Raw genomic sequence first — 13,532 nt, forward strand, 5'->3', positions numbered from 1 at the left:
ATGGGGACGGGTTCTGACTTCCTGTGACAGGATAGGGACAGGTTCTGACTCCCTGTGACGGGATGGGGATGGGTTCTGACTCCCTGTGACAGGATGGGGACGGATTCTGACTCCCTGTGACAGGATGGGGACGGATTCTGACTCCCTGTGACAGGATGGGGACGGGTTCTGACTTCCTGTGACAGGATAGGGACGGGTTCTGACTCCCTGTGACGGGATGGGGACGGGTTCTGACTCCCTGTGACAGGATGGGGACGGATTCTGACTCCCTGTGACAGGATGGGGACGGATTCTGACTCCCTGTGACAGGATGAGGACAGGTTCTACCTTCCTGTGACAGGATGGGGACGGGTTCTGACTTCCTGTGACAGGATGGGGATGGGTTCTGACTTCCTGTGACAGGATGGGGACGGGTTCTGACTCCCTGTGACAGGATGGGGACAGGCTCTAACTTCCTGTGACGGGATGGGGACAGGTTCTGACTCCCTGTGACGGGATGGGGACAGGTTCTGACTCCCTGTGACAGGATGGGGACGGATTCTGACTCCCTGTGACAGGATGGGGACGGATTCTGACTCCCTGTGACAGGATGGGGACAGGTTCTGACTCCCTGTGACAGGATGGGGACAGGTTCTGACTCCCTGTGACGGGATGGGGACAGGTTCTGACTCCCTGTGACGGGATGGGGACGGATTCTGACTCCCTGTGACAGGATGGGGACGGATTCTGACTCCCTGTGACAGGATGAGGACGGGTTCTACCTTCCTGTGACAGGATGGGGATGGGTTCTGACTTCCTGTGACAGGATGGGGATGGGTTCTGACTTCCTGTGACAGGATGGGGACGGGTTCTGACTTCCTGTGACAGGATGGGGACGGGTTCTGACTTCCTGTGACAGGATGGGGACGGGTTCTGACTCCCTGTGACAGGATGGGGACGGGTTCTGACTCCCTGTGACAGGATGGGGACGGATTCTGACTCCCTGTGACAGGATGGGGACGGGTTCTGACTCCCTGTGACAGGATGGGGACGGGTTCTGACTTCCTGTGACAGGATGGGGACGGGTTCTGACTTCCTGTGACAGGATGGGGATGGGTTCTGACTTCCTGTGACAGGATGGGGATGGGTTCTGACTTCCTGTGACAGGATGGGGATGGGTTCTGACTTCCTGTGACAGGATGGGGACAGGGACTGTCTTCTGGCTCCGGGTCTCGAGCTGCCTTAGAAGCAGAGCCAGGGTGCAGAGTCCCACAGGGCTTCACAGAGTGAGTCCCAGGAAGTTCTGACATCCTGACAGTGGACTCTCCATTCAGGGGCACCTGCTGTCCCAGCCTCCCTCACACCTCCCTTTCAGCTTTTTGCGTCTCCATGCCTTATGCTGGGTGACTAGGACTTATTTCGTACGTGCCATTTATTGTGAGTGCTGTCTCTTTTGACATCTTTTCCCCAGGCTCTTTTTCAGGACTCTCAAGGATCCTTTCATTTACTTTTAGTGGCCATTTACTGTTCTGAGCCCTTCGGAAGGACACGCTGGCAACGAGCTCCATGCCCCTAAAGGTATGTGAGGGTCGGGGCCTGCGTGGGGGGGCCTGGCGGCAGAGGGGAAGACACCCACGCTCGGGCCAGATGGGAGTGCTGGGGGTGGCCGTGGAGACACTGAGGGCCGGTGCCCGGCCTCGGGCTGGGAACATCCGGGTTCCTCCTCCCACCAGCTCCCTCACTGTCCCACATCGTTCTTATTCTGCTGACGGGAAGACTGAAGCTCTGTGAGGACACGTAACTCATTTATGACTCCACAGTCTGGACCAAATGGCAGAAGCAAACTCAGCCTGTCTCACTTCAAAGCGCATGTACACACTTACGTACACACACAGACACACACACACAGACACAGACACACACACACACAACCAGCCACTTCAGGAAGGGCCCAGTGGTCTGGCCAGCAGGTGGAGCTACAGTCCCCTTCATGTGTGTTCCGTTTTCCCACGTCTCCCACGTGGCCTGTATCCTGTCCAAGACCAGGGTTTTGATTTGATGATTAACCCAGTGTATGTGGAAGGCAGGAAACGCGAGGTGTGGGTGAGTTCTGGGAGAGCTCCCGCAGCCGTCACACACCAGAGAGCCGGACACTCTCCTCGATGACTCATTAACCAGAGCACCCCAAGCCCTTCCTCACTGGCTCCTTCCAGACCACTGGCTTCCCTAGGGTGGGGCCGTGGTTCTTCGGCTTTATCTCCAGGACCCAGCACCAATTTGACACCTACTGTGTGCTTTATACCTGTGCACAAATAAATATTCCCCGATTTCTCTGGTACGTTCCAACTTCAATTATCCTGTCCTGCTCTACCCGTATTTACTGAAACATTCCAGAAAGCTTAACTACGGCATCTGGCAAACTGCCTGTCAGACTGGGAATGGCCTGGAAGCCTTCATTAGCTGGGGCATCCAGCTGGACGAGGGGCTGTCGTCACTGCATCTGCTACAGAGCAGAGGCCCAGGCCCCTAGGACCCCACGCCTTGATTTCCACCTCAACCCCTATGAGAAAATAACGTGCCCCAATTGTTCAGTTCAATGAATTTGAGCAGGACACCCCAGGTTTCATGAAAAAGGCATTACTGAAAGCCAGCACACACTGGGAAAAAAAGAGGTCCCCAAGGCCAGCCCTTTCCCTGGGAGTCATAGCCATTTCGGCCACCCCCAGGCCATCTGATGCTTACAGCCGTCCCTGCTGGCAGTCCCCTGACTTTTATGCTCCTATCATTCTGGACGCAAGCCCCAGGAACTGGCCAGTAAAGGGCTCCACCCACTCCGTCCACCCACGTTACACCCTGGGGCCAAGAGCTGTGCCAACCAAGGCTGCCCAGCTTCACTCTGGCTTCCAAGACCACAAGTGTCAGGGACCTGACCCACTGAGGGGTGAAGAGGATGTTTTCAGCCCTGCCCCAGGCTGCGGGGCACTCTGAAGGTCCCTCCCGTGGACAGGAGGGAGTTGTGTGGTCAGGATCTTAACAGCCCGGTCAGTCCGCGAGGCCCAGCCCTGCGGTTTGCGGCCCAGCCTGCTGGGTCACGCTCCAGTTACCGCCCCTCGGCCACCAGGGAAACTGGCCAGCAGGAGGCTGTGTGCAAAGAGAAGGCTCAGGCCCAGACACAGAGAGAGACTTACTCAGATCTCGCCTGTCTAGACTTCCTGAATGTTAACCACAGAAGTGCTGGCCCCTGGGTCCCTTCTAATTCAGCTCTTTTAAATTTTACAAATTGATTTCTAAAGATCAGATCATAAATTCTTGAAGAGAAGGAAAAGGGCTGTAAAACAGAGAACTCCAGCCTGAGGAGTCAGCAGTGCTGAGAGGAGGCTGCCCCGTCTCACCTGGAGCTCCGGCAGGTGTCCTGCCCACCTTGGTTTACATGACTTGTTAGTGTGACCACACTCACACTAAGCTAGTGTTGCTCCTGTGGTCCCAGAGTAACTCCCCCAGCTGGAATGGGGCAACCAGGACTAGACCCACTACGGCCTCTCCACCTGGGCAGGCCCCGCCCCACTTCAGTGCAATGACGCTGGGCTCCCGGCAGGTCCGTGATTACTTGACAGGGTCACCAAATGACAACTTGTAACCGGACAGACTCCTGTGTGCAGCAGGAACAGCCCCAGGACCCCATAGCCCTACAGGGGCCTATGTCTTGTCTTCCATATGAGGGCCAAGCAACCCGAGACTCACATGGTCACATAGTCAGCCCACAGGCGCACAGTCAGCAGCAGAGCCCCTCTGAGGAAGCTCTGAGTTCTGGGAGGAGAACAGGGGGCTGGCTGTCCTCCTCCTGGCCACTGTTTTCTGGGCACTGATGCTGGCACTGGGCTGGAGCTCTTAATTGCTAACCCTCGCTCTTCCTCAAGGCACGTACAAGCAGGTATTCTCAGTGCTGTCAGAGGCAAGAAGGGCCCCTGGTGGCCAAGACCCCAGGCCATGGCACCAGGGACAGGAGAGCCAGGCTGGGAAGCCAGGGTGGGAGTCCCGGTCCTGGTCCCTCCCTCCTCCGCATGGCCTCTCAGATGTCACTCTGTCCTGGACTCCAGAGACACTGCCCACCCCCACTTCATCCACAAATACTGGCAGTAAAATGTGCCTTAGGTGCCCACCCACACCCCCTGGGCTGAACCCAGAGCAAGCAGGACGGAGGCGGGGTCTGCCACTATCCCCTTGACAGCAAGAAGTTCACTGGACCTGCTCACAGTCAAGGTCAAGGGGCCTGGAATGGACGGAGATGGGAGGCAAACCTAAGAAGGCCTGACGCCAAAGCCAGGTCTTTCTAGAATGTCACAGCATCTCCAAGAGGCTCGAAGACAGACCAGGGGTCCTGGCCCTCCTCAGGTCAGGACCCTCAGTGGGGGGAGCTCCACTCGCCTCCCAGACTCTGTTCTGGCCGCCGGGTGGCACTGGCGAGCAGAAAGTGGGTCACAGGGGCTACAGTCTTCCCTGGAGGGGCGGCTTGGAGCCCGGTCCCCGCTCTTCCCCACTCTAGCCTTGACTGCAGGGTTGGGAGGCACTTCCTGCCCTAAACACAGGGAGCTACGGGGCCCCTCTTTAGCATCTCCCAGGGGGCAGGCTGATGAATCTATGGGATGGACACAGACTAGGCGTCAACCCTTGGGGAGTAGAACAGGGCTGCTTGCTGAACCCGTTTCATCACTGGGAACCCCTCTGTTCCCTGTTAATGCATGTCCACAGCCGACCTCAATCCCACCTCCACTCCTTCCCTCTGCCTAACTCAGCTCCTCCTTCCCCCTTCATTCAAGCATCGTCAACTCCACGCACCCCGCACCTCGCATGCCCTCCGCCAGAGCCCAGCACCCCTGCACCCTGTGGCCGCTGCTGCTTCTGCATATGCTCCTCATGGGCTCTGTGCAGGGGATGGGGGCCTCTGCGGGCCCACTGTCCGCCCAGGAGCCTGCACACAGTAGGACCACGGCGAGCATTCCTCAAACAAGTAAATGACTCCCCAGCACTGAGGGTGGCCCAGGATTCCAGAACACGCACCAGTGCGACAGGGAGCAGCCGATTTCAGCCACAATCTTGGCACGCGATGCCAGCTGCCCAAAACTGGCTTAGCAGGCATGGAGACCTGTCCTCCCCTTTGCTTTCGGGGTTGTGTGTGAATTACAGGTCGACAACCAAAGGATAATCTTCCGGAATTCTCAAACCCAGACACAGACGAGGGCCTGGGAGTGAGGGAACTTACACAGCCTCAAACTGAGCACCCAGATGTTTCCCCAGGGTTCAGGGGAGCACCAATGTTGCCCACTGAACTACAGCATAGCCCACAAGCCCTTCAGAATGCTGTGCACCCACAAACCCGGTGGCAAGGACCCAGGCTGGGGAAACAGAGCGGGCCTGGGGCAACCGCCCCTCGGGCAGAGCACGTGGATACTGGGCCTGGTGCACTGCCCAAGACCGCACTGACCCCCAGTAGGAGGAGGAAGTTCAAGGTCAAAAGGCCCAGTCACCCGGACAGCCTAGCTGGGTGCTGGCTTTGAGCATTTCATGGGGCTGGAAGGGAGGGGTCACGTGTCCATGCTCCTGAGATTGGCTTCCACCGTGCAGCTTTTCCCAACACAGGGGTACTAAAGGAGACCCACCCAATAAAATCAGGGTTAGGAGTTGTGAGCAGTGAGACCAGAGGGTTCTCACTGCTCCCTCAGGAAGAGGGCTCCTGGACACCCCAGCACACATCCCAGTGGCCTGAGAGTGAGGGAGCTTCATGTGGGCCCACAGCTTCAAGCTGAGGACACAGAGACTTCCGTGCTGTTCCCACACGGTCACTGGGCAGCACGGAACCTGGCTTTCAGGTGGGTCCATCTCATAAGGACACCCAAGCAAGTCACGTCCGCTCACCCAGCGTCATCGCTACCTTCGTCTGAGTCAGAGCACTTTCTGACATCCGCATCTCACAGAGGAGGAGATGGAGGCCCAGAGAGCTGTCCCTGGCTCCAGGTTTCACACTGGGGAGTGAGGGGGCTGCGGTTGCTGCCAGGCCGGTCTGGAAGCAGGCCTGCCAACCTTCAGCCCTTTTGAAGTCACCACCATGGCTTTCTGCGACCAGGCACTTAGGGGCCTGAGAACCAGGGATCCTTGAGTTTCCCAAGACCCACATGGGAGGGCACAGCTCATAAACCACTCGCATACGCCAGCAGCCTGGCCCCCAGGAAGGCCGACACAGATAAACGATCGCGGCCCGAGGGACTTACGTGTCTGCGGAGCGACGGTAGTTCTCCGGACAGTCGAAGGCCAGGCAGCGGAAGCCGCCCTGGATGTTGAAGCAGGTCTCGTTGATGGAGCAGTTGTGGATGCCGGTCACACACTCATCGACGTCTGTGGGAGACCCCAAGGCAGCATGGTGAAGGCCAAGGCCCCCCGAGCTGTCCCCATCCACGGACGGGTGCCCAGGCCTCCCACCAACCAGGGTTCGAGGGGATCACACCATGCTTGTCCGCCAGAGGCTGCTCTCTGGAGCAGTGCCCTGTGCCAGCTTCTTTATTTATAAGAGATTTACATCTAATTTACTGGTTACTCACAGTCCCTGGAGTGAGCACAATAATGCTAATAGCAAACACTGTATGACGGCCCTGGGAGTGTTCTGCAGGAATTACTCACTTGATTCTCATAATAATTCAATGAGGCATTACTGTTACTGTCCTCATTTTAGGGAGGAGCTCATACAGGTTAAGTGACCGGCCTAAGGTCACACATTTTGTAAGTGGTGGAGTTGAGCTTTGAAGCCAGGCAGCCAGCACCTCCGAGGTTCCCGAGGTGCATCACCCTGACCCCACGTGACACTTGGAACACCCCAGGAAAGAGCAGAAGCTACTGGCCCCACATTACAGACAAGGAAGCTGTTGTGCCCAGTGTCCAGGGTCGGTGACTGTCTGGGCTGGACCGGAACCAGGCCTGTCACAAGATCACCTTGGACATGGGGAGATGCCCTGCCCTGCCCCACAACTGTCCCAAGCAGCCAAATGGTGGGTCCAGGGGATATCTCCACGCCAGAGGCATCTGTTAAGAGGTGCCAAATCCTGACCACTGGTGGCAAAAACAGCAGTCCCCAGCCTCAAAGGCTGAGGCTCAGGAATGTGTTTTCGCTGCGTCTGGCAGGACCCCAGGCTGCGGTAAGGGCGCCTGGCCAGGAGCAGGAAGTCATCTGCCCCATCAGAAATGTGAAAACAAAGCAGCTCCCATCCAGAGCTCTGGACGAGCTGAGCGGGTCCCTCCCAGGAAATGCTGCAGCTCCTGCCCGCATTTGATCAAAGTCTTTAAATCTCCTTTGCGACCAGAAACAACATCTGCAGAGGCTCCGGGCCGCCCGCCCCGTGTGGGGCTCCTCGGGAGGGGGCTAGACAGACCCGGCCTCTGACTCCGCTCCTGCGGCCGCTCCCGGAGGGGAGGCCAACGTGTCCATTCCAGCGTCCCTCATTCACAGACACCTACCTAGCACCCGCTCTCGGTTACCAGCTGGAGGGTTACGGGGTGCAGGGTGAGCCCTGGCGTGTTCACAGAACTGGGAGCTGAGTGCGGGATGGAATCCACTCGCCCCTCGTTCAGCCTATGCTGGAGCCACCCCCAGGCTCCAGAAGGACCCTACAGCCACAGTGCCCATAAATACTGAGACCCCAGGGTTGTCACACACCCTGACCAGGTCCATCCCCTTCCCAAGTGAGGACCAGCACTTGGGACAAAGGCCTGTAGCCATCCGCTCACTGCTCTGCCCTTGCCACCTGGCAGGGCCTGGCCCACAGCAAGGGTTTGGCAAATGGCTAAATGAAAGACCAAGCAGCAGAGCTATGCTGCGGGGCCTTCTGCGCACCGCTGTCCTGTTTCCTCCACGGCGGGCATCTTCCCAAAGGCTGTCAGCCCCGCTTTCGGCCTCCCTTGGGGCCGCCCAGGGCCAGGCAGGAGGATTCAGAACCCCCAGTGGGCAAGTGCGCCCGGCTGTGGGAGACCAGGTACCCACGGGCCCCAGGATACGCCGAGGGGACAGAGTCCTCCCTCCTTGAATGCAGCCTGACTGTGGTGTGATTGCTGGCCTCTGTCCCCTGACACCGCAGAGCCCCGCGCACGGTTCCACCCCACTCACCTTGGCAGTTGCGGCCGTTGGGGGCCAGCCTGTATCCGGTCGAGGGGCAGCTGCACTGGAAGCTTCCAGGGACGTTGATGCAGCGGTAGGAGCAGATGTGGCCCCCGGTGGGCAGGGCACACTCGTCGATGTCTGTGATGGTAAAGCCCACTCTCAGCGGCCCGTGTGGACCCTGGCTGGGCTACACCCCCCTGGGGTGCTGGGCTGTGGCCTAGAAGGCAGCCGCATAGAGCACGCTGGACACAGGGAGCCCCAAAGGGCTGGGGCTGGGACGGCCTCAGAGACCATCACATCAGAAGGGGAAACTGAGGCCCAGAGAGGGGAAGAGCCTAGCGTAGGGCCATATAGCAAGTCAGGCATGAAGTGTGCACACGCTGGGGGAGAAAGGAGACTGGGGAGTAGGATGGGGGCTAAGGGCTTCAGAATGACACAGATAGAGTTGCCCTGCCAGCTGTGTCCTAATGCTGATTATTGTAAATGTGCTAATAACAAATACACTTTATATGGAAACAGGACTAATCTTGACAGTTGCCCCTTCGAGCCTACACTGTGCCGGGCACCCTAGGAAGTGCTTTTGTTTCAGCCTCTGACAGCCCTGTGAGGGTGGAGTCAACTCCTGTGTCACAGAAGAGCAAGGCCCAGGCCCAGTGAGGGGCTTTCAAAAGGCCAGAGGCAGAGCTGCGAGTCAGGGCGGCGGTGGTCCCCGAGCCCTCTCCTCACCCACCGCCAGCAAGCCCTGCTGGAGGTCCCGGCACACAAGGCGATCATTCCTGTTACATTTCATTATATTAAAGAAAAATCCGGGGAGCGGATTTACAAACCCCACCTTCAATGGTGGGCAGAGTGCATCCAAATAAATCTCAGAGGAAAAGAGCCCAAACCACCCGCCAGCCAGAAGGAGGTGAGGGCAGGGGATGGAGCAGGGCAGCCCTCACCTTCGCAGGTGACCCCGTCCACGTCGCTGAGCTGGTAGCCTCGCCGGCAGTAACACTGGTAGGAGCCGTAGACATTGGCGCACTCCTGGCTACAGGGGCTGCTGTTACACTCGTTCACGTCTGAAAGAGACAGGGTCCCAAGGTCACCGCTCAGAGCTGTGTCACTGTGGGGGGGAGGGGTGCCGAGATCTCCCTCAAGTTAACATACACACTGAGGTGGAGGCTTCCGAGTGTGGGGCCAGGGGCCCGCCCAGGGTAACCCCAAGGGAGAGAGGTCCCCACTCCAGCCTCTCACGGCTGGGTGATCTGCCATCTCCTCGCCCCCAGCCCCTCCGCCAGGGGACAGTGACATCCTCCAGCCTCTGCTCCTTCCAGTTCAGCCCCTCCCGGGGTAACAGAGTCAATTCTAGTTCTCAGGTGGAAATCTGATCACATCCTCCCTCTTCACCTCCCAGACAACATCCCTCTTCACACTCGCTGAAAACTCATTGCTCCTAATGCTGCAAAGATCTGAACTCACGGGCTCTTGCTCATCTGTTCCCTCTGCCTAGAGCAGGGATCAGCAAACTTCTGGCCCACCACTTGTGTTTGCAAATAAAGTTTTATTGGCACACAGCCATGTTCATTCATTTACCACAGTCCTTGGCTGCTTGTGTGCCGCAACGGCAGACTGGAGTAGTCGAAACAGAGATGTGGCCAGTGAAGCCTGAGATATTTACTGTGTGGCTTTTAGGAAAAAAAAGTGTCAACCTCTGGCCCAGCAGTCCCTTCTCACATTTGTTTACTGCTGATTCTTAGCAAGGAGGAGGGGTAAGTTGCCAAGAACGTCCATTAGACCCTCACCCTGTATCTTGCCCCTGCAGCCCCCACAGCCCCTGGCTGCCACCTGTCTGTTCACCGGCTCACCTCTGCCCAGTATGGTTTCTCATCACATCCTAGAAACGCTCTCTGAAGGCAGGAACCATGTTCTTGCTACACACCTTGGCGGCGTGCTGCTTTATAAATGCTTAGTGGAATAATACAGCAAGGCTGGCCCAGCCCTGGTTTTTGTCCACAATGTTGTTCACTAACAGATGTGAAAATCTACTATTCAGTCATTTAGGAGTGACCAGGGCAGCACAAGCCAAAAAAGATAATAACAGGGATACCAGCACTTCGTCCCACCCCAGGCTCTGTGACAAGCCCTTCAGAGGCTTCATCTTGTTTCATCTTCACGACTCCCTTACAAGGTGGGTCCTCTATTCCCATTTTACAGATGAGGACACCAAGGCCCAGAAACGCTGAGTTACTTCTTCAAGGTAATAAAAATGACAGAGCTGGGATTTGAACCCAGGCCCAAGGGACCCTGACGTGTGAACCTTGTTCCTTGCCATTACATGTGTGTTGGGTCTGGTTCTTGGGGACAAATCCCAGAATCTTGGGGGAAGCCCAGGACCCAGGAGCCCATCACACTGTCCATCCTCCAGGTTGAGAATTATACACTGGGGTGCAGCCTGGCATATTTGACTTTTGTGATCATCCTTCTCAATCCAGAACTTTAAGACCTGCCACGTCTTGAGTCTGGCTCCACCAGTCACCCCGGGGGCACCACACTGCGTGTTGATGGGCAACATGAGGGATTGCCAAGGGTGAGCAAAAGCTCTCAGTCTCTGCTGACCTCATCACCTAATTCCTGTAGAAGACAGGACATCTGCTGAGCACCTACTATGTGCCAGGCCCTGAGCTGTTCACCTCATCCCAGACCATCTCATCAGAAGGGGTCAAACCCCAAGACTCTGGGCACCAACGACTCAGTCCAACCTGCCCCCTCAGACAAAGAGACCTGATTGAACTTTAGTATCAGCCCAAGACTGTGTCCCCAGGACGACAATCCCTGCCCCTTTGAAATGCCTGCCTGGGAAAGCTCAATGCTGCCAAAGAACTTACTGTGTGTTCCAGCCAATACCGGACTACACACCTAACCTCTCTTTTCTTAGAAGCATTTACTTCAGAAAACTTGCAAATGGAAACTCTTTTTCTGTCCCTTTGACATGTGTCTTCTGCAACCCAGATGTGTCTAAGGACTGGAAACCATGCCTTCGAAATGTCATCAGCAAGAAGGGAGGCTCCCATCTCAGACTCCGCAGGAGGGCTGGAGCCAGTGAACACACAGCTGGTCTACCTGCACTGTCTGCACCTCCCCCAGCATCCTTCAGTACTTCCCCCAGCATGTCCCAGCATTTAAAAAGCCCACACGTTCTGTTTTGGTGGAGTTGAAATCAATTTAGGCTGAAGTCTCTCTTCCCTGTTGCCATAGTCTGAATAAAATGTCTTACCGCTTTCAAAAAGTGTCCACTTTGGTTTCTCTTTGGCATAACAACCCCATTTCCCCTGGGAGGATACCGAGGCGGGTGAGGTCAGCCACACCCCAAGGTCATGTGAGTAAGCGGAGGGTCGGACGCCCCCAAACCCCACACTCTCAGCCACATGCCACAACTTGTCAGTCCCTCAGTCCCCACGTGTGCAGCCTCGGAGGGCAGGGGTTAGCGGCCCCTCCAGGGCCCAGGGGAAATCGGGGAGAGCGGTCATCTCTGACAGGCAACCTTTTAGGGGCATTTTCCCGGCTGACATGTCACTGAATATGCGCTAGGGTACAGTGTGGGTCAGTCCCAAACGGGTCTGCAGGAGGAGCTGTGGTTCCCCAGGGAAGCGGACAACTGGGGGAGGTGGTAAAGGGCCCGGATGGCGTCACGGAGCGCCTCGGCCCGGCCCCGCCCCCCACCTTCGCAGGACCGGCCCCGCCCCGGCCCCGCCCCTCACCTTCGCAGGACCGGCCGTCGGTGGAGAGCCGGAAGCCCACGGTGCAGCTGCAGTAGTAGGAGCCCGGTGTGTTCTCGCACTTGTGGCCGCACAGGCGCCCGGGGTAGCGTCGGCACTCGTTTATGTCTGAAACAGAGCGGGCAGGCGGCTTGGGCAGCGTCCTCCCCGGGCAGTGCTGCCCGTGTTCGCAGCTCACGACCTCTGTCCCCTACCTCCCTAGGCCTCATCTCTCAGAGAAAGGCAGCGTGATTGTCCCAAACACAGGGCAAGGCAGCAGGAGAGCCGGGACCACACCAGCCTGTCTGCCTGCTGGGCAAGCCTCCGGCTCCTTCCACGACAGACAGAACGTCTGGGAACGTGGCCACCTGCCAGTCCTCCACCCCAGAGCCCTGAGGGAGGGTCCCCAGGATCTTGCCACGGGGGCAGGGCAGATGTCAGCCTCCGCGGAGCACCCTCAGATTCTGCCAGCAGGATCTGTCCCTGCCCCTCGTGTTGGGGCCAAAAAGCCGTCTTGGATTCTCACTGCCCTGGGTGAGCGCACAGCTCGGCCCTGCAGCCCTACAAGCCAGCAGTGCATCTCTGGGAAATCACTAAGACTTTGGGGCGTTTGTAGAGTGCCCTGGAGTCTCACAAATACTTGGAGGTCCTGGGCCATGCAGGTTCTCCAGGTGGGGAGCCTGGCTCACACCTGGGAGGGCCACCCCCAGGAGCCGCATGAGCAGGCAGCAGCAGACCTGGAACCAGAGCGGGGTCTCCTGACTGGGGCCTCTTCCCTGGGGCTGCTGGCACTGGGATTTCCAGAGGTGAGGAGCAGACCAGGTCACTCCAGGGTGCCACAGGCTAGGTTCTCCTTGGTGTCATCTGGCCAGGCACCCCCCCCCCCCCAGGCCTGTAGGGAGACCCACGTACCCACACACGTCCGGCTGATGCCATCAAAGTAGTAGCCAGCCTTGCACTCGCAGCGGAAACTTCCAGCAGAGTTCACACAGTGGTGCCCTGGCCCACAGGGCTCAGCAGGAGGTGAACACTCATCCACATCTTTGCAAAAGAGAAAGACACAGTGGAAAATCTTCTTTTAGTGTGTGTGTGTGTATGTGTGTGTGTTTCTGCTCTGAGACAATCAGAAAGGAAGACAAGAAAAGAGCCAATTAACACGCACATCGACAAAGCAGCGTCGTTTACTTCTGCAACACGATTTCACAAATCACCTATGATGCACCAACCCCGTGCTGGGGAGACAGCTGACCCGGACGCAGCCTCTTCCCTCTGGGGACTCCTGCAGGCCAGTGATGACCCTAGTTAAGGCAGGAGGTGTCCAGCGACTAGGGAGAGGCTGAGGCAGTGCTCTGGGGGTTACAGGGAGGAGACTCCTCTGTCTGGCCAGGATCTGGGCAGGATGGATGCCAAACAGCCTTTCTTGGACTCAAAGGAATGTAGGAGCAGGTGGACAGAGGGGAGAATGTAAGAGACAAGACAAAACAAAACAAAACAAAAGACACACACACAGAGGAAAGGGCAGGGCTCACTAGGGGAGCAGCAAGACCTACTTCATCTGGATTATAAAGTTTGTGAAGTTGGGGCCGACTCAGGAGGACCAAATTGTAAGCAGGGGCATCTGCCCTCTGTCTGTCACCAATGGGGACTGAGCAGGGAGGGGCAAGAGAGCTCAG

At 57.4% G+C, this 13,532-nt stretch overlaps 1 protein-coding gene across 2 annotated transcripts in view; it reads right to left on the reverse strand.

Moving 5' to 3' along the window:
- FBLN1 (fibulin 1) overlaps nucleotides 1-13,532 on the reverse strand; it is a 77,673-nt gene that overhangs the window by 31,868 nt on the left and 32,273 nt on the right. For both annotated transcript variants that reach the window (XM_064491371.1, XM_031463433.2), the window contains exons 10-14: nucleotides 12,772-12,900; nucleotides 11,863-11,988; nucleotides 9,064-9,183; nucleotides 8,129-8,260; nucleotides 6,246-6,369 (exon numbers count right to left, since the gene is read on the reverse strand). In XM_064491371.1, coding sequence (XP_064347441.1) covers nucleotides 6,246-6,369; nucleotides 8,129-8,260; nucleotides 9,064-9,183; nucleotides 11,863-11,988; nucleotides 12,772-12,900 — 631 coding nt within the window. The remainder of the gene's footprint in view (nucleotides 1-6,245; nucleotides 6,370-8,128; nucleotides 8,261-9,063; nucleotides 9,184-11,862; nucleotides 11,989-12,771; nucleotides 12,901-13,532) is intronic.

Source organism: Camelus dromedarius, chromosome 11, assembly GCF_036321535.1.
Source record: "Camelus dromedarius isolate mCamDro1 chromosome 11, mCamDro1.pat, whole genome shotgun sequence".
In the NCBI taxonomy this organism is placed as follows: Eukaryota; Metazoa; Chordata; class Mammalia; order Artiodactyla; family Camelidae; genus Camelus; species Camelus dromedarius.